We start from the raw sequence: 27897 nt of genomic DNA, 5'->3' as shown, positions 1-27897 counted from the left end.
AAGCTTACTGTAGTTATGGTTGCTTAAGACATAACTGGGATTTGGAATAGCAGCAGTGATATAAATCAAGTTAGCGGTACACTGTTTAGGGAAGCATGCAAAGCATCTCCCTGAACTGCTCTGGGCTTTATCTATTGTCAGTCTCTCATTTGCATAAGCCCTAAAACGTGTCCTTCAAAATGGAAGTTTTAAATTTCTCAGACATCAGTTATTTGAAATATTGCCTATGCAAATTTGTTAAAATATACATGAAATGAAATTCAACTAATAAATTATTAATTTTGGTAATGTCAGAACTCTTCTAGCAACCTCAAATACATTGAGTAATAAATATTAATCCTTAGAAATAGTGTGAGCAATATAATATATTTCTATATCTTTGTGCATATAAATTTATAAAATACATACAGACATTGAAATATATTGGCTACTATTCAAACTTGATATTTATTTGAGATAAGATTTTGATCAATATTTCCTTTTTTAATTTTCTGTTTAACAAACTCCTGTGATAATGTGAAGGGAACTGAAATGAAAGTTTTCACCATTCATTTGTACAAAAGGATTTTAAAATAATATTTAACGGGGATTTTCCAAGGAGCTTTTTATTTGCATTTTAAAGCCAAAATAAATAGTTACATGAAATACTGTCATGCTTCTTACAGCCTTCATAGTATTTATTTTTGTTTCATAACTTTCATGTACTGCCTTCTATCAAAACTAATCAAATTATAATATATTTGAAAATGACTTTATTCATTAAGGATGTTACCACTGTAGTTATAGAACTTCCTATTCTATTTTGAACCATACTGTGTATACATTGAAGCTACCAGCAAGTAATAACCATCCTTGATGGCATAACTTAGTAAGATACCATGGGAAGCAAGTCTAAGGGGAAAAACAGTTCAAGAGAGTTGGCAGTTTTTCCAAGAGACTTTATTAAAGACACAAGAGCAACTATCCCACTAGGTAGGAAAGACAGGAAGTAGGGCAAGAGACCACCCTGGCTTAACCAGGAAATCTTCAGTGATCTGAAACTCAAGAAAGAGTCCTACAAAAAGTGGAAACTAGGTCAAATTACAAAGGATGAATATAAAAAAATAACACAAGTATGTAGGGATAAAATTAGAAAGACCAAGGCACAAAATGAGATTAAACTAGCTAGAGACATAAAGGGTAACAAGAAAACATTCTACAAATACATTAGAAGCAAGAAGACAACCAAGAACAGGGTAGACTCATTATTGAATGGGGGAGGGGGAACAATAACAGAAAATGTGGAAATGGCTAAATGACTCTCTTTTTTGTTTCAGTTTTCAGCAAAAAGGTTAGTAGCTATTGGACGTCTAACATAGTGAACAACAATGAAATTGACATAGGATCAAAGGCTAAAATAGGAAAGAACAAGTTAAAAATACTTAGACAAGTTAAATGTCTTCAAATCACCAGCGCCTGATGAAATAATCCAAAAATACTCAAGGAGCTGACTGCGGAGATATCTGAGCCATTAGCGATTATCTTTGAAAAGTCATGGAAGATGGGAGAGGTTCCAGAGGACTGGAAAAGGGCAAATATAGTGCCAATCTATAAAAAGGGGAATAAAGACAACCTGGGGAATTACAGACCAGTCAGTTTAAGTACTCCACTTAAGGAGGAACAACCAGTTGCACATATACAAAATGGGAAATGAGTGCCTAGGAAGGAGTACCGCAGAAAGGGATCTGGGGGTCATAGTGGATCACAAGTCAACTTTGTAGAACTGTTGCAAAAAAAAGCAAACAATTCTGGGAGGTATTAGCAGGAGTGTTGTAAGGAAGTCATAAGAAATAATTCTTCCACTCTACTCTGCACTGATTAGGCCTCAACTGGAGTATTGTGTGCAGTTCTGGGCACAACATTTCAGGAAAGATGTGGACAAATTGGAGAAAGTCCAGAGAAGAGCAACAAAAGTGATTAAAGGTCTAGAAAACATGACTTATGAGGGAAGATTGAAAAAAACTGGGTTTGTTTAGTCTGGAAAAGACAAGACTGAGAGGGGACATAACAGTTTTCAAGTCCATAAAAGGTTGTTACAAGGAGGAGGGAGAAAAATTGTTCTCCTTAACTTCTGAGAATAGGCGAAGAAGCAATGGGCTTAAATTGCAGCTAGGGCAGTTCCTAACTGTCTGAGTGGTTAAGCATGGGAATAAATTGCCCAGGGCGGTTGTGGAATCTCATCATTGGAGATTTTTAAGAGTAGGTTAGACAGACACCTGTCAGGGATGGACTAGATAATACTTAGTCCTGCCATGAGTGCAGGGGACTCGACGACTTGACCTGTCAAGGTACCTTCCAGTCTTATGATTCTCTGATTCTATATTAGGGGCTTTGTCTCATATATGCATTTATACCTCCGCACCCCCTGAGAAAAAAGTGTCCTGATTTTTGACACTTGCTATCTGGTCACCCTACACCACATTATCCTTCTGCACTGCTACAGGAGAACTGACTGCTGCATTAAGGGAGTATTATGTTACTTTGTCATATTATTCTGAAGATGGTGCTAAATGACTGCAATCTGGTTAAATACTTCCTGTGTGTGTGTGTGTGTGTGGGGGGGGGGAGAACCTATCACATCACATAGAGTTGAAATTTTGATAGAAATTTTCTTCTGAATCCTATTTTAAGATGTATGTGTCTGAATATACTGGAGTGAGCCCACACTGTAATGGTTTTGTTAAATATATATTCTTTTCCACAGACTATTTTCTCTCATAGTTTTATATAGCACTTTCTTAGGATCCTGCAGTGATCTCAGTGTAACTTTCGCTGAGACTGCAGGATCGGGCAATAAGAAAAACACATCAGTGGCATGTTGGATTTTCAGATGGAAACATAGCTCGGTAGAATCCATAAATAGTTAATATTTGTCAAAGTTGAATAATACAAGAATTTGAAATGTAGTGATCTCATAAAATTTAGGGAAAACACAGGTGATCTCAGATACCACTGTATGACAGCTGCTGGTAAGTGCTGACTTGTTAATGGTGACCATAGCAATGATTCCAGTAATTGGGAGATTCCATATAGAAGTCAGATCCTCAAATAGTGGAAACTAGCATAATTGCATTAACTTCAATGGAGCTATGTTCATTTCCATCTGCTGAGGATCTATCCCTGAGCGGTTTTAAGTTCTATGATGGGGAGTTCACACCACACAGGGTTAGAAGTGGTTAGGTAGGCCATCTAACTGCCCAGGCTGCACCTGGCCTATAATGCCCAGGAGTTGAGAACAGACACAGCAGTGGGGAAAGAGCAGTTACTCCCTGAGAAGAGGGAGCAGTGTTTAGAGGCTGCAGGGAGATAGTCTGCAGTCACTTTCTGGGAAGAGGGAGGAAGGAATTGGCTTGGAACTGGTACTCCCAGAAAAGTGGGGGAACCAGGAAGTGTAGGAAGCAGTTCAGGGAAGAAGCAGTGAGGGCTGAGATGGTAGAGCCCAGAATTGCTGAGCTGAGGGTCCCTGGACTGGAATCTGGAGTAGAGGGCAGGCTGGGTTCCCCTACTGGCAACTGGGGAAGTGGCACCTCCAGGACAGCCCAGGAGAAGACTGCCTGAGACTGTTTGCGTAGAGGGACTTGGTTAACCCCAGAAGCGGGAAACATGGATGATTCCTGGCAGGGCCGCAGGGTGAGAAGACGATGGGAGAGGCACCACCAGAAGAGGGCGCACCAACTGGCAGAGCTAGTCCCCAGGATGGCCAGCAGGAGGCTCTGCTGTGGTGAGTGGACCCCATGACACATTAATTAAACTGGTTTACTAGTCTTCCTTTTTAAAAAGAAAATGAGAACTGCTGGATTAATCACAACATACTGATATATTGTGTCTCATGTACTGCATTAATGGACATATCCATACATGGTTAAAATTCCCTCTGCCCATACTGGCTTACTGTTACCATGTGCTGAATGATATATGACAGGCAACATAACAAGTGACAGATGAGAAAATAGTTTCTCTATTTTATTTCTGCAAATATACTCAAGATAATCTCAAACTACTTTGTCATTTGCTGTGCAAAGCCAGATATCTTGCACCAACTGAATGATGACCTTTCACTGATGTTAAAAGAAATGGGAATATTTTAAGCAAATATTTGGTAAATCTGATTGGCTAATCAGAATTTCTGAGGGCTAGATGCTCTTCTGTGCCACAATCCATGTGCAGACTTGGCCTAGAGGTTTGAATAAACTTGATAGAGCAGATCTAGAATCTTCTTTAAATGTTGCTCTCCCACAGAGAACTTTCATCACCATGGAAAATATGCATGGAACCTGGCAGCCTCCTTCCCATCTACAATTGCAGATGAGCAATCCCTATGTTAAGGCTTCCTAAGGCTTTCCATTATACAATTTCTAGTAACCTCTTCTTTGAAAAGCTCTGTGGCTTGTGCTGTTTGCAGCAGGACTTTGAAATTTGGCAAGAGGATAGGGCCTAGTCCCGGGAGGTGCCTTTTGCTGGCCTTGTGAAAATCTGCCTAGATTTGGGTGAGTTATAAACTGTTGAAAGTTACCATTTTCCATTTATTGTTTGTGTAGTGTAGTTTGTTTTAGGGAGCATGCCAACCCCACTTTCTCCCACCCCAATGTCGTATACCACTAGGCATGCACTGCCCTAGTGTCTCTTCAGCATTTCATACAGAGCTCAAACTCTGGATGGACACAGATAGGATGATGATGGAGGAAGATTTCTCTTACGAAAGGAATGTACTTTGCATGGAGAGCCAGGAGATCATGAGTTTCAGACTCATTTCTTGTCATGACTGATGTTAGTAAGGGTGGTGAAGGGTACAGAATTATTAATAATTTAGGCCTTATAATCCACTGAGAAGATACACTAGCTGGAAATAGAACCTAGCTCTCTAATACATCAGACTCTAATCTCATCCTGTGATAAAGTGCCTAGCAGGTGGTAGCATCTAGTGCTCAGCCCACCCCACCACCTGACATGATCCTTTCAGGGTTTGGAAGGTCCAGTAGATGTACAGAGAGACCTAAGGGTCCTTGGAATGAATGGTGCTTGGGGGGAAAGGTATCCTGACACTGTACCTTTAAGGGCCCAAAACCTTGCAGAGAGGGCAGGGTTTCCTTGCTCACCCGATCAGCTAGGAAGAAAGTGGGAGAATGGGGGCCAGCATAAAAACTGCCTATTCCCTCACAATACATGGATGCTGACAGGAGAAAGCTGGCCTGCTGAACCCTCCAGATTGGAAGGCTAACTGGAGAGTGTGTTCAGCTGTGGCCAATTGGCAAAAGCCTTGCACTTGAGACTATTCCAAGGCAAGAGGCCTGAGACCACAGGCTCAGCTCCAGCAAGAGGGCTGAGCGGTAACTCCTGTTTGGAGGAGGAAGATAATGACTGCTTGAAAGGTGACAGGCAGAGGGAGTGCATGTAATACGGTCAAGCTGCTGCAGAGAAGGGCAGGGAATGGTCTTCATAGCGGGCTAAGGAGAAGATGTGAGGGAACCACAGATCCAGGCTGGAACAGCAGAGTCCAGAGAACTGGTGAAGACATCAACAAGTGGGGTGAAGATAGGAGCAGCTCAGAGAAACTGCAGAAGGATCAAAGGACCCCAGGAAAAGAGTGGGCCTGTGTTCCCCTTGCCTGTCCCCCAGACCGAGAGAGGATGCGTGGATGTCAAAAGAGGCCAAGAAAGGCAAGTTTCAGATAGACATTGGGAGACAGGTTTGAAGGCCATTTGTTTCCTATTTTTGGATTTTTCTGTTTACCCTGGAAGGGGAATGGACTGAGTAGTGATCTGGCTGGAGAGCTAAGCCATGGAAAATGGCAGATCACTGCGTAACTGGAACAGGTAAAGGGAGTGCTAAACTGCAAACCCCCTTGCAACATTGCACCTGAACATGCTCTGAAGGTGAGAGGCATGATTACTCATCCACTTAGCTATACTACCTCTCAGAAAGAACTCGGTGTTTTTTTGCCCTTGCCCTTGTAAAGTGGGGCTTCTCATAAATAGGTAACAAACTGTTTCAGTGTGTTGTGTCCTTTCTTAGTAATTGGTTCAAGCAGGATAACAGTCTTCTTTGGGCATCTGCTAGTGTAGTTAGTTCTATAGCTCAAATGGTAGACTTTTTTGCTGCAATACTGAAGATTCAGGAATCAAATCCTGCTGCTGCTATCTGGTGGAGAGTTGCAAATAACTGAATTTATTGTTTTTTCCCTTTAAAACAACTAGTAAATGACACACAGGAAACTATATTAAAAGAAAGCTATTTAGGTTGCAAAGTCAGGCACTCAAAAGTTAGCAAATGCCATCACTTAGGTTGCATGTGTAACCTTAATTTGGCTACCCTGCCCATATGCATTATGATACAGTTTTTAATTATGTGATCACATACTTTTCCCCCACAGAACCCCTACCTCATTCTGTGCGCAGGATGGATGATGATCAGTGTCGTGTAGTGAATAAGATTGTTGGTTGTAGGGCTCCTGTTTCATTTGCCCTATAAGATGGAAGGTGTGTGGCGAAAGGGCTGGTTTTGTGACTGAATTCTATCCCTGCCATAGTCTTCCTGTGTGATGCTGGGAAAGTCACTTAAACCAAAAGTTTGGTAGGTGACCACTAATTGTGTGAGCTTCATTTTCTCAGTGCCCAACTTGAGACACCTGGGGACTTATTTTCAGAAGCACTAAGCACTTGCACCTGCAGCTTATACAAATGGGAGCTGTGGCTCTCAGCACTTTTGGCAGATTTGGGTGTCAGGAGGTCTTGAATTCTAATCTTGACACTGCAACAGATTCTCCTTGTGGCCTTAGACAAATAACTTTGGCCTAAATTCACAAAGAAACTTAAGCATGGAGATTCTGAGTCCTATGGCACTCAAGGAACTAACTGAGGCAGTCTCGAAACTATTAGTGATTATCTTTGAGAACTCAGGGAGGATGAGTGAGGTCCCAGAGGACTGGAAACTGACAGACCTAGTACCTGTGTTTAAAATGGGGAGCAAGGAGGACCCAGGAAATTATTATCCTCTAGGTGCTTACAAACTGATTGTTTCATAATTTGTTCTAGTATCTTTCCAGGTATTGAAGTTGGGCTGACCGTCTATAGAGTGAAAAATAACAGCTAAGCTGGATTTGTCAAGAACAAATTAATGCCAAACCAAACTAATTTCCTTCTTTGACAGGGTTACTGGCCTAGTGGGTAGGGTAGGTTGACCAGACAGCAAGTGTGAAAAATCAGGACAGGGTGTGTGTGTAGGGGAAATGTCTTATATAGGCACCTAAGCCCTGAATATGGGGACTGTCCTTATAAAATCAGGATATCTGGTCATCTGAGATTGTGGGGGGAAGCACTAGATGTGCTATATCTTGATTTTAATAAAGCTTTTGACACCGTTCCACATGACCGTCTCAAAGCAAATTAGGGAAATGTGGTCTTGATGAAATTATTATGAGGTGGGTGCATGACTGGTTGAAAGACCGAACTTCTAGAATAGTTACAGGTGGTTCACTGACAAACTGGAGGATGTATCTAGTGGGGGTCCCACAGGGATCTGTCTTGGGTCCAGCACTAGTCTGTAAATTTTATAAACATATTCTCCACTCCATTATCCAAGTCATTAATGAAAATACTGACAACACCAAACTGGGAGGGGTTGTAAGTACTTTGGAGAATTGGTCTGAAATCAACAAGATGAAATTCAATAAAGACAAGTGCAAAGTTCTATGCTTGGCGCCCCAAATTTATTTATATCCTGTAGCCCAATAGCTAGGGCATGCAACTGAGAGGTGGCAGATCCCAATTAAAATCCCTTCTCCCCCTCGGGTGGAAGAGGGTCTTGAAGTGGGGGCTCTAACCACCAGCCTAGTAGTTATAAGGTGGATGATGGCACTGCCTCCACTTTCTCGCTCCCTCTCTGTTTTGTTTGCCTATTGGGGCCCCATCTGGTAGGTGAGGTCTAAGCATGCTTACTGGGTTGGGCCTCTCAGACAAGTTAGGCAGAGGAAACCTACTTCTCCCTGACTTGTTCATTCCACTTGGGCTAAGGTATCTGGATGCCTGGTGTGGGGTAGTAGTGCGTGTACTCTGAGGCAGAAACATAAGCACCTAGGGAAATTTCACAGCAAAAAATTTGGGGCTGAGCAAATTTAGGTGGCTACAGGATTCGGGGCAGTTGAATGGAGGTTTTGTGAATCCCAGTCAGGTCTGATTCTGGGATTAGGTACCTAAATCCTTTTGTGAATCTAACCCTTTGTCCTCTTGTCTCAGTTTCTCTCTCTGTAAAACAGGAATGATAATAGTTTCCTGTCTTTGAAAGTCTGTCAAATCCATTAGTGTTTGTGAAGCACTTAGAGACTATGACGAGAAACCCCCAGGAGGAAGCTTAATAAGCACAAGAGGCTATATTAAGTTTGCAAGGGAAACCTTAATTCTGGTATTTCCTAACTTTCGAGTGGTTGACTTCTGAACCTTATTACGTCTTTGACATTTTGTGTGTGTAATATACATGCCTATGAATATGTTTCCATATTGGTATCATACATCCCTTTTGCTAGCTGTAAATTTTGCTCTGTTCTGAAATCTGAGATAGAAGGTCTCAGCCCAGGGTAAATTTACTATTCCTCCACAGCACCTCTGTAATAAATCAGTAGTTCAAAACTTGTGCATTTAAATAATGAAAGCATGTTATTAAAAGAGATGCTTTCTGTATCTCAGAAACAACTTTAGTTTAAACTGAAAGTTTTTAGGCCTTTAATCCTTACTGTATGGGTTATTGCCTCTGGGTGTTTTAGAGGGAAGATAAACCACAGAACAACTGAACTGTTTATTAAAGTGGTTAATGCACATGGGCAATAATTTGTTGTCAATAACCCCCCCAAAAAATCCCCAAGGATTTTTAGTAGATGAGTTACATGTGCATGCACAGCATCTCTATATATTGGGGTCAATATTTCACAGACCAAGAATAATTTACATGACCCTGTAAATTATAATATCTCCAAACAGGCAACCGCTATAAATGGGTTCTAAGCAGTATGAATCAATAGATACTCCTGACAAATTATCCCTAGTATTGGTGGTAGATCAGAGCTAAGGCATCACATGTGGTGGTCTGCTCTCACTTTCCTGCCAAGGAATGATTGCTACTGTACACCCCATGTAGATCTTTGGAATTGGTCTGACAAGACTCTCAAAGTTTGCCATTGAAACTCGTGTCACAGTATTGTATAAACTTGTATAGGAACATGAATTTAGAGCTGGCAGGAAAACAAGAGCTTTTTCTTTTGCAATTTTTTTTTTATGTTTGAAATTTGTTTTTGTTCTGCATCAGAACAATGTGACAACCTGCCCCCATTGACTTCATGGCCTACTGTTGGGAGTAGGAAGAAGGTTTCCCCAATGGTATGTCTCAGCAGAGTTGTGAGGATTAACTAGTTAACATTTTGTGAAGTATCAAGTGTCTTTCTTGGGGAGGTAGAAATTATGAGATGCTTTGTCAAGGAGAAAATAGTCCATCTGTCAGCCTTGCATTCTTTTCCTCCAGGTCTATGATTTGCTACTGTGCAATCCCACTTTCACTCATTTAACTTATTTGAAACAGCTCCCATTCATGTTATTAATAGATTCCTTGATCAGTTTACTTTAATAGAGCTGATCAGTCCCTTCCTTTCCACATACACGGTGCTACACAATCTTTGCTATCCCCTTTCCTTTCTGTCTGTCTTCTCCCTTTTGGGGATACCAGCTGTTTTCTGTATTTGAATTTGAATCCCTCAGAGCTCCATGACTGGACTTCTCACCCTATGTTATCTTCCTGCAGGATCTCATTAAATCTTGTAGGTTCTATTACTGCTTTTCAATTATAACTCCTAAATAACCATCTCTGTTCAGTTCTAGAGCCATTTTTCTCTTCCTGGATGTGTCCCTAACACCCCAAACTCAACATGGCTACAAGTGGGTTTATTTTCCTCCCAAGCCCTCTCCTTGCCCCCAGTTCTGTATCCCTGTGAACACAAGTTCCATGATGGCTGTCCCCAAAGCTTATAATTTTAGTGTAATCCTTTGAGTTCTCGTTCCTTCTCCCCTCATCCCTTCCTTTGAGTTTCTCTACTTGCTAAGACACTATCCCATGATCTGGTTATTCCTTTTGTCTAATTACATAATTAACAATTGGAGAAAAGCTGGTGCCAAGATCATTCTCTCCCTGCTTCCCACATTCTGCCTGTGCCCCCTCTTCTGTCTCTGCACTGGGTTCCTCTCCATTAAATTCAAGCTTCTCCTTCTTCCTTTCAAAAGTACCCCATAACTTTGACCCTGAGTATACTCTGCGCTTTCCTTCATCTTGTTACCTTAAGACACCTTCTGTCGTGATGCACCTTATATGTGAAACAGCCCATCAGTCAATGTGCTGTCCACCAAGAGTCATCCCTCTTCTCAGCATTCCAACCTTAATGACCGCTAGTCATCCTGTGCTTATTCCTTATTGCATTTTTCTTTCTCCTGCCTTAGGACTGTGAACCCTTCAGGGCAGGGACTTTAATTATTTGCTCTATGTTGCTTGTTGTACAGCCCACTGTAAGCTGATGGTGATATATATAATTGTAATATAAGCATGAAAAGGAATAGGAAACATTTAAATATGATATTCTAACTTATAATTGGGATGCAGTGAGAACTGCCCAGTATATCTTTATGGGATAGTAGCTTGCTAAACCACAGAGCAAATGCTGTAAATTCCTTCATGCATCTGTGTGTGTGAAGGGGACTGCGGGAGTGGGAGATCAAAGCAAAATATACCTTGCCTTTTCTTGCCTTCCACAATAGTCTTTAGATATTTGGCTGAGATGGGCTAATATTAAAAATTAAACCACACTGTCACACACTTCCCACACCTCAGAGCAACAGATTTTAACCATAAGATACAGTGCTTAGTGTCTGACTACAGCACTTTCACGGTGCCAAGAAATGGGTGGAAATGGTATCAACACCTTGCCTTAAAAACATTGTAAGCAAAGATTTAAAAAAAACCTTATATTTGGACCTCAAACTGCGATTTACACTGACAGTTTCGGTGGTAAGCAATTCCGTTGTTTCACTGCCCACTTGAGAGGCTTTTAGCTCTTAGCTTTGCCTCAGGCTATAACCCATCTCAAGCAGACTAAACCAGTGGGAGCTGTAGCCGTCTTTTAGGCAACACTGCCTTTTTATCTTCTGCTCTCCTCCCTCATCCTGAAGAGGGAAACATAATAGAAATGCGATAAGCTTCTTTCTTTCACTCCCCTCCCCGCTTTCTGGTCTATTGTGGTTCCTTAGACTTTCTCTCAGCCTCCCCCTACCAGACTCTGCTGTTTCGGTTCGCTAGCGTCTCTTGCTATATATAGCCAATTTGTCTAACTGAGGAGAAAAAAAAAATCTTTTACTTTCTGTAGGGAATACCAGCAAAGCAGCAAATATCACCATGGCAACAAGCCTCTCAATCCATCAGTCTCCTGCAGTATCTAATACATAATCTGTGAGGCGGAGATGCAGTTGAAAATTAATATGGCATATGTCACTTCAGGATTTAATGCCCCTTCCTCATGACCTTAATTAGCTTGCCTTTTTCTAATTATTCTATTTCTAATAATTCTATTTTATTTTGTAACCCTGAAGAAGAAAATGTGCTATTTGCCTGCATTAAAATGCAACTTTTGACCATTTTCTGCACAAACATGCCACAAAATGGAAGTTTCTATAGTAACACATGATGCAGACTTAATTTGAAATTATAATCTCTCAACAAAGATGAGGGTATTTCCTCCCCCCCCTCCCCCCCAGTGAGGTTTCTTTTTAAATTCTGTGACTTCGCCACAGAGGTACACCTCTCTTCTGTTCTAGTGGCACATTTGAAAATAGTTCCTCATTTTAAAAAGAAGCTGCATCTAATGGCACTGTTGAAGTTAAAATACACATTTTCAAGCAATCATTTTCCTTATACATGAGCATCATGAATTCTGTATAATTCATCAGGTTTTGGCCTCATCTTGTGCTTTAAATAATTTTAATTATCACTACTACTGTCTATTTCATAATGTGCAGAAAAGATAATTGTGTATTCAAAGGAAACAAGACTTACAAAAGTTACAGTTGACTAGTGAGATGATTAAAGCAGAATGCATTTTTAAAATCTAATTGACTTTTCACCGCTCATGCTGTTTGTTTAAGGTTTGCATTTCACTTAGCTTGGCAAAGAAATTAGACTGCACAGTTTAGCTTTTGTTTCTACTGAAGCTCTACGAAAATTTCCCATTCAGTCCTGGAATGGAGATTCCCTATTCATGCAGTGCCTTTAAAGAGCCAGCAACAGGACAGGAACGTTTCCCCACTGCTGAATGGGAGATCTACACTGAATTTTCATTCCAGGGATTTGGGGTGTGGGGGAAGGTGAGAGAAGGCAGCTTACTTTCCAACTACACCTGCCAAAATGGGAGCTGAGGGAGTGAGGCAACTGGTTGGCATGTGAGTTTCCTAGCAAGAGGGAAGGGGCCAGCCACTTGCCTCCAAAGTCATTGGGATGTTCAGGGTGGAAGTTGTAAGCCATTGCGAATGGTGCATATTTGAAAACTTTTGTCAAATAATTTTTATGACCATGTTTATGCTTTGGACTTTCAGGTGGTATCTGATGAAAATCCGATTGCAGTCAATGAACATCCTTCCATTGATTTCTATGGACTTGGATCAGGTGTAATCTGTCCACAATGTTCATTCAGTTGATGATTTGTAATTTGCTATTCAAACTTTGTAATTGGTCACATAAGGCACACGGTTACATTCCTATTCTGACTGTATGACCTTAAACTTTGTAAATTACTTACACCCCAAATACATTTTTAAAAATTAAATGATCAGTTATGGACTCCATACTTCATGAGCATTTGTATGGAGCTGTGCAAACGTTCATGAACAGTGAATAATAGAGATGGTGCAAATAGTGTGATTCAAAACCTGCTTCCTAATTCAATAAACTGTTTGCAAACAGGTTTTTATACTATTCAATCAGCTCTATTCAACAATCAATTTACTTTCTTCAAACGAGAAGAAATCAAATGTAGCAATTTATACATTTAAGTTGCATTGCAATTTTGTGTTCAAAGATCCCTACCTGAGGCTTCATTTTCATCAGCAGATATATGATGATAAAAAATATCAAACCATTACATGTTCAAATTGCAAAATGCAAACCAGAGTATATTACAGTAGAGGCATAAAACTGAGTGGAGAAGACATCAAGCTTTGCATAGCTGTTGTACATTTGCACACCCACCCTTCCCAAATAAGGTAATTTAGCAATACATGGTAATTAAGGCCCTAATACTGCAACTGACTCCACGCAAGTGGACCCGTGTCCACAGTAAAATCAGTGACACTACACAGAAGCACAGGTGTCTGCCTATACAGAGTTACATGCAGAATTGGAACCTACAAGCCTACTCAAGGATAACAGAAACACATTCAGACTAATGCACAAGGCCATTTGTTGCCTTTGCACATCAGTAGCCAGATCACCATATAGGGGATGAGGAGAGTGGGGGGAAAAGGAGGGAGGATGATTTGAGCCAAAGCCCATTGAAATTGGTGGGAATTTTTCTATTGACTTTAGAGGTGTTTAGATCAGGTTTTTAATGAACAAATTTTTAAAGAATTTTTATGTGGATAAAGAACATTTTAGTCAAGCAAATGTAGTCGTACGGGTCCTACAAATAAATATTCAGCCACAGATTAATACTACAGCAAGAATTATTTGGGTCTTACATACTGACTGGTAATATACCCCTAAATAGAAAATTGGTGCACACACAGTTCCCCCCCCCCCTTAACATTTGGAGCAATATCCCCTAGGAACAAGTTGACTTGACTTGATAGGAATACTCTAGCTAGTCCTTTCCTGACCTACAAAAGAGCAACTATAGGGATATGGGAACTCCAAACACCATTTTATGTTTTTGTAGATTTGGTGGGACCAATCTTTACCCAGCTAGCCAAATAAAGAGGCAAACAGATCAATAAAACAGCATCCCAAACTTTCAAAAATATGGTATCAGTTCTCTGAACTAAACTGAAATGTGCTGTTTCTAAGGACAAGTAATTGTGCTTTTTTTTAATCCTTTCAATGTACAGTTAGATTAGCAAACCCTACATGACATGATCCCATTATATTAGTTCCTAGGAGTGACAGAGGAAATCTACTGTATGTAATAGCTGGCTCAGCTTGACAATGATAAACATGTCAGGCTGTGACAATCATTCTGTTTCTTATGAATGAAATGAAGATGTGATTTTTTTAAATGTCATGATTTGGGTGCATAATCTTCTCGGTATCAATCATTTACAATAACTGTAGTAGGATATAGCCTCGTACAACTTTATGTACTATCTGTGAGCTCTATGATTATGGTAGGTGGGTTGGAAGCATGGGATTATACAGGCCAAATATGCGGAGGGGTTCTGCTCAATGTAAATATCTTAAGGTGACCTCAGTGAACGCATGTAAATACAGGAAATTGTTCCTTGTCTTGTATTCTGGGTTATAAAGAGAGCTGGCAAGAAAATGGAAATCCATTCCCACAAAAATGTGATGGTTTTGAAAAATTTTCTATCCTCTAGGAGACAGACATATATTTTTGGTGTTGGTGCCCTTGAAATCTCATCATTTCTCTTAATGGATGTATGTCAGTATAGCACAGGACAGGGAGAGAACAGAATTCTGTGGTACCAAATAGATCAGGGCCATGGTGTAGTTAGTGATCACTACTCTAAATACAGCTCATGATGAAGGATTCAAACAACCGTTCTCAGGCAGGATAACAGTATCTTATGACTGATCTTATGTATGCTGTGGTGAGGTTTAAGAGCACAGAGGTTTAAGGTTTTCTTATTTATCCATGGGAAACAGAAATAGTCCATCCTGGCCTGAAACCTGTTCTGGGATTTTGGTTGTAGACAGATGTGCTTGGTGACAGATATTTGCTGTGTCCTTAATAAGCTTGCTTAGGAAAGGTAGATTTGACGCTGGCAAGGTCCACTGCATCTAGGAAGGGTTTCTTCAGAGACAGTTAGAATAAAGAATGAGTTTAGGTGGGAAGTAGAATTCGTTTTTTGAATGAGGAATCTGGGGAGGAAGGTGGTAAGGTTTTGTGCATCTGTGTGTGGTTTTACCTCTTTTCTCATATGTGTGTAGCCTTCTTCAAAGAAGGACGAAAGCCCCTTGCAGTGAGTAGTACTAGAGTCTGCTGTGGGCTTCAGATACTCTAGTTGATGAAGTGATTTGCTACCCTAAATAACTCCCTTTAGTATATTGTGGTGGTTGCTATGGAGGCAGAGAAGAGGGATCTCTTGGCATGTAATATAGCCCAGGTATAAGTCTATAGAAAACTTTGTTTCAAACTGTCTGCTTCAGGCCAAGAATTATTTTGCTATTGGTCAATCATGTGTCCACCACGGTCCACCTTAATCAAGGCATCTGAGAACCATAGATACCTGTATTGGCAACTGGGAGAAAGGGGCTATGTGAAAGCCACTGTGGTGGTGGCGGCTAGTGTATGTTCATAATGTTTCATGGGTGCCATAGCTCCTCAGTCTGTTGTTCAGCTATTGCCTTGAGCATATTTTGGAATTTGGTGGGGTCCATAAACCTTTGGGGATTAATTGTAATTGCCTGGCAGTCACATTGCTTTAAACATGGGGAAGCTCTGACCAGTGCTGGCATAAATTGATACTGTGTCCAACACAGAGGCTGGATTATGATATTCTGTAGTCTAAAAATATAGAAAGATAGGAAGTGCCATATTGGATCTGACTAGTGATTCACCTAGGCCTGTATCCTGACAGTGGTTAGTACCAGATGCTAAAGACAGAGGTGTAAAAATCTCTAAAATGGGCTGTTATGGAATAATCTCTTCAAGGGGAAGTTTCTCCCTAGTCTCTAGTAATTAGAAGTTTTATCCCCTTAAATGTGAAACTGTATATCCCTTCCAAAACCTTTTTTTTTTATAAAATCTGTATTATTATGAAACTGGATATTCATATATACCATCCATTCCTTATTAGACTTCTGTTAAATGCTGTAATTCTCTCTCTCAGCAATGAGTTCCATAGGTTAAATGTGTGTTGTGAGAAATAGCATTTCTTCTTATCTGTTTTAAATTCACTGCCTTTCAGTTTCATTGCATGCCTCCCTTGTACTCACATTGTCAGAAGGGGTGAATAGACATGCCCAGGTCTAAGGTGTAGTTATCTGGGCTGGACTGAAATGACCTGTGAGAGTCCTAAAATGGGTGGAAAGGGTATGAGGGGTTTTTTTATGGATCTTGTCAATTTGGATGCTGAAGTCCTCCAGGGTGAATCTGGGGAACTACACCGCTGTCTCCAGCAACATCTGTCATTTCCTTTCATGGAAACGTGAGTTTTTTTGGGTGCATAGAGAAGTAGAAAGTCCATGTTGGTTTTGGCTCTCATTTGACAGACTGAGTAGAAGAACTCAAAGAGAAAGTGAGCAGTGCTGCTCCAATGCTCAGAGCCTGCTAGTTAAAGGCACAGGCCCCCCAGAAGCAGCTCCTTGTTGTGGCAGGGATGCATGCTCAAGCTCTGCAGCTGCTCCTGTGTTGGGAGGGGGAGAAAAGAAGCATTTCTAAACACTTCATATATGTGGATGTTGGTGGTGGTGGTAAATTGCCAATTAGGGAAGTAAGCCCTCTGTGCTTGTTTTTTACAGCTGCATGAGCATGTTTTCTTCTGCGAGGGCCTTGATGTTTTTCACCAGCTCCCAAATCTGTGTATGTGGATGTTTAATTAAGAGAAATAATTGTGAATTATGATTATGAAAAACTGGAGTGAGTTCAGAGAAGAGCCACAAAAATGATGAGGAGATTGAAGGGACTGAATGATGAGGCAAGATTAAAAGAGCTTAATGTGTGGTTTAGCTCGGAGATTATTAAAGGGGCCAAATTCCTGCATATATCTGAAGAGTGTAATCATGAAGGAGAGGAATTATTTAGTGTGACATGGGTGGGGGGTATAATTAGTAGTAAGAGGCAGAAACTAAGAAAAGGAAAACTTAGGCTATATAGCAGGAAAAAGTTACATAAAATGTGATATTGGGCTGTTGAAGAGCCTCTGTGAAAGTGGCAGTATCCCCATAGCTAGAGATTTTAAAAATTCTCCACTTTTTAGTGTATTATTCAGGCTAAAGGAAGCAAACCATTGGCAAAGGAGGTGAACTGTGTATTCTAATAGGTCTTTTCCAACTTCTTATGATTTTTGTTTCTTTTTTATAGCTCTTTTTTAAACTTTTGGTGTTTTTCTGTTTCTCTTCTTTATATATAAAATGTTAAAAGAAAGGTAAAAGGATAGGTGGTTTTTGTTCTTTTTTTTTTAAAAGAAGTTGGAAGATCCAGCATTTTGAGTGGGGATAGCTGGCTGTGTATAAGTAGCATAGTCTGAGTGAATAAAAGGTGTTTAGGCCCCATGAGATATTGTAACTTGTGAGTATTGCTGTAATGTACAGTACCTCTTACCTGTGCTGAATGCCTAATAGAAGATTGTGATGGGAGGATACAGTCTAACCTAATGATTTAATTGATAGCAGATTACAGGATTTTGAAAAATTAGTCACTAAACATATTCTGGCAAAACCCACCTCCCTTTGGTAGGAGTATAAAATAATTCAGACTTGACCCTGTTTTGATAGTGGGATATTTATCCTTCACATCAAATCCTTTAGCTCTTACTTTTCTATGACCAGGTTTTCCAGACATTTGATTCTACAGGGTTTTGCAACTTACCTTCCCTCAAAGTCTAGGGTTTTTAAAAGCCAGTAGTTTTATGAATATGAACCTTATGAACCTTATGAATAGCGGTTCTCTTCTACCTCAAATACAGTTATTTCAGGATCACTCTTCTGTTAAACGTTCACCAGCTTTGTGTGTTCATCATGCCGTGGTTACATCCTAGAACTGAAATCCATTAGTTTCTTTATCTGTTTGATGGCTCAATAAACCTGCTAACAGGTCAGACAGTTTTGTATAGCTTTCAGAAACACTGATCCTTTCTTGCACCATTTCACTGTTGTCATCTGCTCAGTGTGAAGACAATTGATCAGTACTTGAGTCATTTTTAAATTCCTTTCTTCTCTTGAGTGAACACCAGCTTACTGCTTTTTCTGTGTAGTGGTTCTTTTTCAGAATTGCAGACAACTAACAACTCCAATAGAAGTATATGTGGAGGGAGGTGCAGTGGCTCAGTATCTCTGGAAAATTTAAGCTGATAAGAAATAAATATTACATAATAAAACCAACCAACTGCCCTCCCCACACATTAACAGAACATTATTAAGATTGCAAAATCAAATGTTGAAAAGTTAGAAAATACCAGAATTAAGGATGTCTGTGCAACCTTAATTTGTCCCCCTTTATGTGTATGCATTATGATACAATCTTTAATTACATGATCACATACAATTTTTTTTCACAGCCTCACTGCCTCATTCAGTGCACAGGACGGACTGTGCTCACTTAATGGGCAGCTATTCAATATTTTGTTTTCTCCTCATTGTTCAATGTGTGGTCCCAGGCCTTATTTACTGCACACTATCCAAACCCTGCTCTGAAGACAGAATTAATAATTTCTTCTTGGGCTTCTTCGGTGCTCATCACTATGGCTTCACAAATATTAGTTAATTTTCACAACAACCTGTTAAATGAATGGGAGGGTTGTAATCTTTGCCCTCCCTGGCCAAATTTCTGTGGCTTTTCACAAGTTATAAGCTTTTTTCAGAGCACTTAGTATTCTACAGAACTTAATACAAAGCAAAAGACGCATTGACTTCAGTTGTAATAGTGAGTGCTCGGCACTTCTGCAAATCAGACCTGAGGGTCTCAAGTTAACAACTGAAAAAATGAAGGATGTACAATTAGTGATCACTGGTGAAAAGTTTGACTTAAGTGTCTCACCCAGCATCACACAGGAACGTGAGGCAAAGGCAGGGATAGAATCCAGTTCTTCAGGGCAGAATTCAACTGCCTGAACCATGAGCCCAGTCTTTCTCATCCTGTAATCTCCTACCTTGCTCTTCACACACATTGCAACTTCTACAACAAATGAAACAAGGGTCCTACAGACAACAGCCTATGTCACTACACTACCCTGATTCATCCCCAGAATAGATCCTTCCTGTGCAATGAATGAGGTAGGCCTATTGGGGGGAGGAGAATGGTACTATATGATGTAATTAAAGATTGTGTCATAATATATAAGCACAAGGGAGCTGATTTAAAGTGACATGTGCAACCTTAATTCTGGTATTTCCTAACTTTTGAGTTCTTGCCACTTTTCAGCTTTAATACTGTTCTTTTAATCTAATGTGTGTCACTTCCTAGGCTTTTTTTTTAAAGCAAATTGAAAAAATTGAATCTTATGGCATTATATTGATACTCACATGGGTAATTAGCAGGGTTGTAATCTTTAGATCCACCTTTCCTACCTCTGCCACTTTAATGGAGTAACTGGTAGCAACAATAGGTTGCATTCTCTATGCACCAGGACTAGAAGTAAATGGGACAGTTTGCCAGTGGGTTCACAGATATTTGCTGACAGAGTAATGGTGAGACTTAGGAATCTTGGGGTCCAGTCCAGGATCTAGAGGGGAGTATGCTCTAATGGGCACGGACTCTTCCCCTTGGCCCCCAAACTAGAGAACTTCTGCCCTGTCCCAGTCCTAGCTCCTCAACTCAGTCCCAGTCTGCTCATCTAGGCAGTTCCAGTCTCCACTCTTCATGTTTCTCATCCCAGTCTTCCCCACCCAACCCAAATCCCATTCTCCTTGACCAGCCATTCCAAGTTTCCCTCTTGTCCCCAGTCCATATTCCCAGTTCCCACCCTCCTGACCCCTCATCTGATCTCTCTTTCTCATATCCCACTAGCCTCCAGTCCCCCCTCCCTCCTGGCCCATGTCCCCTGTCCCCTTGGCTCCCAGTCTCCTCCTTCTGCCTCCTCATCTGATTTCAGTCACCCCTAACCCACTGGCTTTTGATCCGCCCCATTTCCTTTTCTTGGCTCCCAGTACCAGTCTACTTGCCCAGTCAGTCCCAGACTCCCTGCCGCCGCCACCCCTCCCCAGACACCAGTCCATTTCCCCCCCCGGCTCCTCGTTTGAATCTATTCCCCACTCTCCTGGCCTGGCTCTTATCTTCTCTGCATTTGTATCAGGAAGCTTCCTCTTCCATGTGTCTGAGTGCCAGCAGGGTGTGTATTAGAACAGTGGCTCTCAAAGCCAGTCTGCTGCTTGTTCAGGGAAAGCCCCTGGCAGGCCGGACCAGTTTGTTTACCTGCCGCGTCCGCAGGTTTGGCTGATTGCGGCTCCCACTGGCCCCTTCCCGCAGTCCACATTGGCTTGAGCGGTGAACCGCAGCCAGTGGGAGCCGCAATTGGCCAAACCTGCGGACGCGGCAGGTAAACAAACTGGCCCGGCCTGCCAGGGGCTTTCCCTGAACAAGCGGTGGACCGGCTTTGAGAACCACTGTATTAGAGTACAAGGACAGACAGGCTCCCTGCTTTCGGTTCCTATCCCTGGACCAGCACAGCTCACCATAGACCAAAGCTGCAATTGCAAGGAAAATCCTGTGCAAACCTGGTCTGGCGCATGCTCAATGCAGACAGAATCTTTAGACCTTTTAGCTGCAAAAGTCTGCAAGTCTCTGAGCATGTGCAAACAGTGAGTTTTTCAAAGGCTTATAACTTGTCCAGATTTATGCAGATTTTCAAGGAGAAGGCAAAAGGTGCATCCCTGACACACAGGCCATGCGCTTGCCAAATTTCAAATCCCTGCTTCAAAACATGGGGGGCTCTGGAGCTTTTCAAAGAAAAAATCACCAGAATTTTTTTTAATGTGGGCAGATCAAAATGTTTTTTTTATCTAGAAATAACTGAACCATTTTGACTTAAATACATTAAAAAAGTATATCCGCCTAAGGCAGACACCTGGCATGGAAAATTTCAGGTCAACTGGTTAAAGTGTGGCAAAGTTATAAGCAATTGAAAACTGGGTCATACAGTGGGATGTGTTGGCCAACTTCTAATACTAGATGGTGCAATGAGCCCCACCTATAATCATCGTTTCTCTTTAGGCAAACAGAAATGACTCCTTTCACTTAATGACAGGTTTCAGAGTAACAGCCGAGTTAGTCTGTATTCACAAAAAGAAAAGGAGTACTTGTGGCACCTTAGAGACTAACCAATTTATTTGAGCATGAGCTTTCGTGAGCTACAGCTCACTTGCATCCGATGAAGTGAGCTGTAGCTCACGAAAGCTCATGCTCAAATAATTTGGTTAGTCTCTAAGGTACCACAAGTACTCCTTTCCTTTCACTTAGAATTCAGTTCTTGGCCAGCCTGCCTTTAGTTCTTTTGAGTTTGAGAAAAATAAAATTTTCTCATCTTGGCATGGGTAGAATTAAGTGTTGTCCACTCTGATGATAGCTGATCAGTTTCGTAAGGCCCAGCACATGGAGTCATATGATTATGTGGGATGGTCAACATTCATTTAAATAGTAACAACTGTGAGGGACAGAAACTTGAGAAAAGCTTGACATTTTGAACCTGAAAGGCTTAAAACCATAAGGCAGGCAAACTCAACTATTTTAAAATATTATATGATGGTGGGCTGGATCAAGATTTTTTGCATGGTAGGGATCAGCAATACTGTATTAATAACATAGTTTCCTGATTAAGGCAAATCTTTGTTTCCTCAGTGTTATTTCTCATTATAGATATAAATTCACAATCCTTTTGTTAATGCTGTTCGTATTTGTATAGAGGCAAGAGAGCTCTTTGCTTTATTGCCTAATGAACTTCTATTTTAGAATTTCATTCTCCTCACAGAACTCAACCTTTGTCATGAAGAAGAGATTGTATTTTCATTTTATTACAATTGTATTGTCCTCTGTTCTTTTCTATTCATTACATGGATCAGGCTAATCTCATCTGAAAGAAAAAAAAAAACCACAGGCTTTTATTTGTTTTAAGTTTGAATTTGCCCAAAGAGAGTTTATCTTGAAATTAATTCCATCAAACTGTACGTGTAGGATCAAATCAAGTGTGATTCATGTTCCATTTAATATAAATTAATAGAACACCCTATTCACGGCAGTGGCTTGGTATCCACTGTGAAACTACCTTTCTGTAATTAGCTGTTATTCTAGCAAGGGAAGGGTCCTGTTATAAGAAGAGAGCCTGCAAACACATTTTATGGGAAACAAAGATTAATATTCTGTCACCTGAATGACAGAGTTCTCTCATTATTCTACTGTTCATAAACCATGATGAAAAGGTGAACAAACGCACCTTGGAACGGGATATGTTGGAGAGCTAAACCTCTTTAAGCACAGACTAATAATAGCTCAGTTGAATTAGCCTTCTAAATGTCTTATTCGTAGATTTTAAGGCCCAATGGGACAACTGTGATCATCTAGTCTGAGCTCCTCTATAACACATGCCATAAACTTCCTTAGAGTTTCTGCAATTTCATTTTGCAAGGTAAAAATCTGTTTTAAGTTATACAGTCACAGTTTCTGACTAAACAATGTGACACATCAGTATTCAAATATTACACGAGAAGTCATACTGTGTACAGTTCATCATAATGCTTAGGAACACTTTTTGAGACCCATGATTCACTTAACTGGGTTTTTTGTTGGGGAGATCTACTAGTCCTGTAGAATAGAAATAGATACTTAGGGCCAGTTCTTCAAAGGGCTTCTACTTGTGTACATGCAAATTACTTACACAAGTGATTTTGCGCACACAGAAGATAGCATTTATGCACACACAATCCATCTGTAAAAGGTAACAGTCTACTCCTTATTATCTGAATAGCATGGAGTACACGTATTTTGTTCATATAATTGGGAGTCTGGGTAATCAAGAAGGCAGGAGCCATTCAGCAGCGAGGTGGCCTCCTCCCACAGCTGAGGGCTCAACCTCCTCCTTGCAGTCCTGACCACACCTCTGTGCTGCCTTGCTTGCTCACTCCCATGACAGCAGGGCTCCAGAAGGCTCCCTGTACTGCCACAGAGCCAGTGACACCTGATTCCTGCAAGCACAAGGTGCAGGGAGGAAGCTGTGGTCCTGGTGAGGCGGAGCACACACATCAGCCTTTGACCATTCTTTTTAATGACCCATTCAGTCCACTCAGGAGAGTGTGTTGCCTAGCTACCTAAGTCCCTTAGATCAAACATAATCTTTTTTCCCCTCACTGGGTAGCCATGCAAGGTATAGAAGAAAACTGAGGCACACATAGGCGTCATAAAAATATTACAAAAAAACTCCCACTTCATCATAGCACTTCTTTTAGAACAGTAGTTTCAGATCACTTAACCTGGAAAATCGTAACCTGGATCAACTTTCAAATGCAGAAAAACCCTAAGAGAATAGTTTCACTTTTTATAAAATGGTATCTTAGCATTAGCCAGACAGAGTAAAATATTTTCTTTTCTCCCTTTTAAAATTCACCTTATTTAAGCTCTCCTAGACCCATGCATTGGACAAGCTTTCAGGGGAAAAATAGTCAGTTTCCAGGATCTTCCTTTAATTTCTCTCAGTTCTATTGGGAGAATAACTGAATAACTTTGTCAGCTTATGAACTTGGGTCTTACTCTTCCAAGCTCACAAGAAATATAGACAATTCTTCATCAACCATATCTCAAATTATAGAACAAGCCCCAAATGTACAGTTAGCGGTTACATATTCAAAACAATGTACATATACCAGAGCCCTAAGAAATCATTGAGAGGCCTCTCACATACCTCTGAGGGCATAATTCATATGGGGCACATTCTGCAGATATGCATCCTGTGCAGTCCCATTGAATTCAGTGGGACTGTGCTGAGTGTAAGAATTTACACTATGGCCCTGATCCAGTATAGTGCTTAAATCATGTGCTTGACTTTAGTAGTCCTATCAACTTTAGAACTAAGAGTAATCCCATTGAAGTCAAACATGTACTTAGCTGGATAAGGACCTAAATCCACAAAGACCCAAATAAATCTACTTTAATAAAAGAATAGGTGTGAGGAAGGAGAAATTTGTCTTTTCTTCAAGTGGATTTAAGGGGTTTAAGGGGTTTAAGAAAGGAATGATTCAAGGCATGGAGGTGGGGGTGAGTAATGGGCTTGGAAGAAATCTTTGTTTCCAGGAAGTATTTCCTATTTTTTTGTGCTATTGTATGAAAAAACAAAACGAGTAGGGAGGAAAAAAGTTGAACTTCCTATTTGTACTCACTCATCGACTCTGTCAATTTGGCCATCTCTTTCTCTTTTGTGCTTCTCCTAGAGACAAAATAAAAACAAACAAATATATATAAAATACACTTGACTGGAGGTGGTGCTATGTGGGATATTGTCGTCTGAATCACTTCTTTGTATATCTTATTTCCTAAATAATGTTGGAATAATCAATGATCAAATTTTTTGAACAGGAAAATCCTCCAGATACTTCTACAGTGTTTTGTTGTTCTAATTTTGCTGTTAAATGGGCCCTACCTTAGGGAGCTCTTATTGTGCTTGAATTGTATTCATGAAGTATGAGAAGCATATGTGTGTAGATAGTTATTGAACTTCTTCTATCAAAGAGACGGTGGAGGAGGAAATTGCTCTTTCTTTTCCACACTGCAATGCTTTAAGACATCTCAGTTCTAGTGAACCCCCTCAGATGACACTTTAGATAAAGAAATGATAGTGGAGAGGTTAGGCAGTTTGAGTGAATGTCAAACCATTGAAAATAAACACTGAAAGGAACCAATCAACAAGTCAGTTCATTTATCCCTATGGCACATAAGGATGCATATGCTCCACCTAACCATCCACTTGTTCCTTTGTGCTGTTTGCATAAAAAATACTGTACAAGCTTAAAAATAAAAAACTTCCTAAAATCTGTTTCCTTGTTCTGGTCACATTGTTTGTTGGGTCTGCTGCTGCTAAGCCCCTCATTGCTAAGGCCTGATCCAAAGCCAATTGAATTCAATAGACTCCCACTGACTGACAGTGGGCTGTAGCTCGGGCCCCAGCACAGCATGGTTTGTTATGCAGACTTGCCCTGGTCAGAGCAGTGAGGGCCTGGTGTGTTCTAGTGGCAGTTTGGGGTTTGGTGACTCTCTCTGGTGCAAGATGTATGCAGACTCAGGTAGTTAACAGTGCAGAATTAAAATAATCCTGGGGCTCTAGGCGTGTCCCAGGTTGGGACTTTGCCCTGATGTGTGTCCCCCAAATTCCTTCAAAGCCCATGGCCTCACCCCTGTGTGGGGTATCAGTAGCTGGGCCTCTCCCATCTGCTAGGAGATGAGGTAGTGTCTGTGATGCCCTTCCTCCCAGGTACCTAGATGACACCTGAGCTAGAAGCGGGGACGCCTCCTTCTTCAGTGTCTGGGGCCCATCTCTTGGCTGTGTACAGGAGGTGGGGACCACTTTTCTACTCTGGACTGGTGGTGCTGTCTCCCTTGCCAGTGGTGGGTGTAGTGGTAAGGACCCCTTTCCCCTGGAGCATCTGTTGTGGGGGCCGCACCCAGAGTAGGAGGCGGTGGTTTGGGAGCCAGGCAACTCTGTCTGCTGGAAGATGGGTCTACAGACATCACTGCATGAATTACCTTGGGTCATGTTTACATGCTACTCACAAATCTGAGAGCTAACCCTCCACATGTATTTTTTTTAAAATGAAAGCTGAAATTCTGATATTACATAGCTCTGGGAGCCAAGGCTCTAGGCACGGGAACTATAGTCCCCATGTCTTAATCCAGCGCTGGCTGCTACTCAGAACAAGTATCTGAAAAATTGTATGTGAACTAATTTGCTTCTATGTTTATCTCAAAACCCAAGAGTTTTACTAACAAAAATCCCACAAATCTAACATTTCTTAGCAATAGAAAGAATTAGAATTTGTGACTTTAACAGAAGGATACTAAATAATGTTGCTCTGCTGTATCTGTCACACAATATATTTCGCACTGTGTGACAGAGTTAAGGTCACGCTCCAAGTCAGTGAAGGTGAGTAAGGTTAATGACCCAAGCCATACTCATAAGGTAGCAATGTGGAGCCAGGTTTTTGCATTGTTGTGAAAAGGAAGAATGAGAGAGAGCACTAATTAGAACCAACGCAGCAGTGCCAATAATAGAGAGAAATATTCAGAATATTGTAGATTAGTGACTTCTATAATATCCAGCATCAAGGCAAAAAACTTATCCCTTTGAAAATCCTTATCCGTATCATGTGTCTGTTTTTTTTAAATTACTTAGAAGTGTTTTTAAGATCAAATTCTGTTACCGAATTTATAGTTAACAGATGAACGAATAGTCAATTGAAGACAAACTTTTGGCTCTGAAGACAAAGGGCTAGATCTATCAGACAGAAACAAGTTATAATATTAACAATTAAGTATTTAGTCTTCAATATTATTGAACAGCCCTGCTAATGATAAGGCCTCATAATGAGGGAGGAGGAGACTAGAATGTCATTCTACTCGTTAAAATAAAATATCTAGTGTAATAAAGAAGGATAGGGCTAGACAGTTTTGTCATTTTGAACTCTGATAATGACCAAGTATCTGTTTAGGACAGTGGTTCCCAAACTTGTTCTGCCGCTTGTGCAGGGAAAGCCCCTGGTGGGTCGGGCTGGTTTGTTTACCTACCACGTCCACAGGTTCGGCTGATTGCGGCTCCCACTAGCCGCGGTTCGCTGCTCCAGGCCAATGGGAGCTGTTGGAAGTGGTGCGGGCCGAGGGATGTACTGCTTCCAGTGAGCACCGTGGCCAGTGGGAGCTGCAATCGGCTGAACCTGCAGACGTGGCAGGTAAACAAACTGGCCCAGCCCGCCAGGAGCTTTCCCTGCACAAGTGGCGGAACAAGTTTGGGAACCACTAGTTTAGGAGAACCTAGCACACTGAAATCCTAACAGAATGTCCACTTTCCTACAATAATGACCTGAAACACTCACAGATAAATGCTTACGTGAAGCAGAGACAATGATCAGTGAATCAGTAACAGACTCTTATTGGAGCAAAAACTTGAATTTCAATGAGCAGTTTTGCCATTGTATTGTACCAGATTTAAAAAGAAATCTGAGCAATTCAAGCTTCTAAAAACATTACCAAACTGGATCGCCTATCACAGAGAGAACCCAAGATGACAACCAAGATTCAGCTTGTTGCAGCAGTTTTAGAATATTTAAATCATTTTTTGTCTATTGGAAACTACTAAATCATCTTATACTCTGGCATCTCTTCTTCAGATGGTGAAGAATCTGCTTTTGGAACTTAGTTAACAATAGAGCTGGTTTGAAAAAAAAATTCATTTCTTTTTTGTTACTGTTGAAAATCAAAATTTCTGTGAAGATTTGAAATTTTTCATATACCTCCAAAAGCAGAATTAAATTCTAGTCAGAAATTTCAGCCCATTTTTGTTTTTAAAAAAATTCTGACAAACTGTTGTCAAAATTGCAAATTTTGTGAATTTGCAACCAGCTCTAATGAAAAGGAAGGAATCTAGCGCTCACTCCTCTAGCTAGATGAGCTCTGACACACATTTTTTAAAAAGGAAACAAAAATTTTTTTTGACTCTGAACACACAATGGGAGCAAGAAGTTGCTATTTTTACCATTGTCACTTTTCAGAGTAGAACTGAACTTCATGTGGACATTGTTGTATGCAGTGTTGTTGTAGCCATGTCAGTCCCAGAATATTAGAGACAAGGTGGGTGAAGTAATATGTTTTATTGGACCAACTTCTGTTGAGGAGAGAGACAAGCTTTCAAGCTACACAGAGCTCTTCTTCAGGTCTGGGAAAGTTCTCAGAGAGCCACAGCTAAATACATGATCAAA

At 40.7% G+C, this 27897-nt stretch overlaps 1 protein-coding gene across 5 annotated transcripts in view; it reads right to left on the bottom strand.

Annotated features, from left to right (window-relative positions):
- KCNJ6 (potassium inwardly rectifying channel subfamily J member 6) overlaps nucleotides 1-27897 on the bottom strand; it is a 233678-nt gene that overhangs the window by 151290 nt on the left and 54491 nt on the right. For 4 of the 5 annotated variants that reach the window (XR_007358816.2, XR_007358814.2, XM_048866896.2 and 1 more), the window contains exon 2: nucleotides 24313-24359. The exons of the other annotated variant lie outside the window; for it this stretch is intronic. Coding sequence is in view for 2 of the 4 variants with exons in the window: in XM_048866896.2 (XP_048722853.1) it covers nucleotides 24313-24337 (25 nt within the window). In the remaining 2 variants the exon portion in view is untranslated. The remainder of the gene's footprint in view (nucleotides 1-24312; nucleotides 24360-27897) is intronic. 5 annotated transcript variants of the gene reach the window in all.

This window comes from Caretta caretta, chromosome 1, assembly GCF_965140235.1.
Source record: "Caretta caretta isolate rCarCar2 chromosome 1, rCarCar1.hap1, whole genome shotgun sequence".
NCBI lineage: Eukaryota > Metazoa > Chordata > Testudines > Cheloniidae > Caretta > Caretta caretta.
The sequence above is the reverse complement of the archived record's forward strand: the minus strand, read 5'-3'. Positions and strand labels throughout refer to the sequence as shown.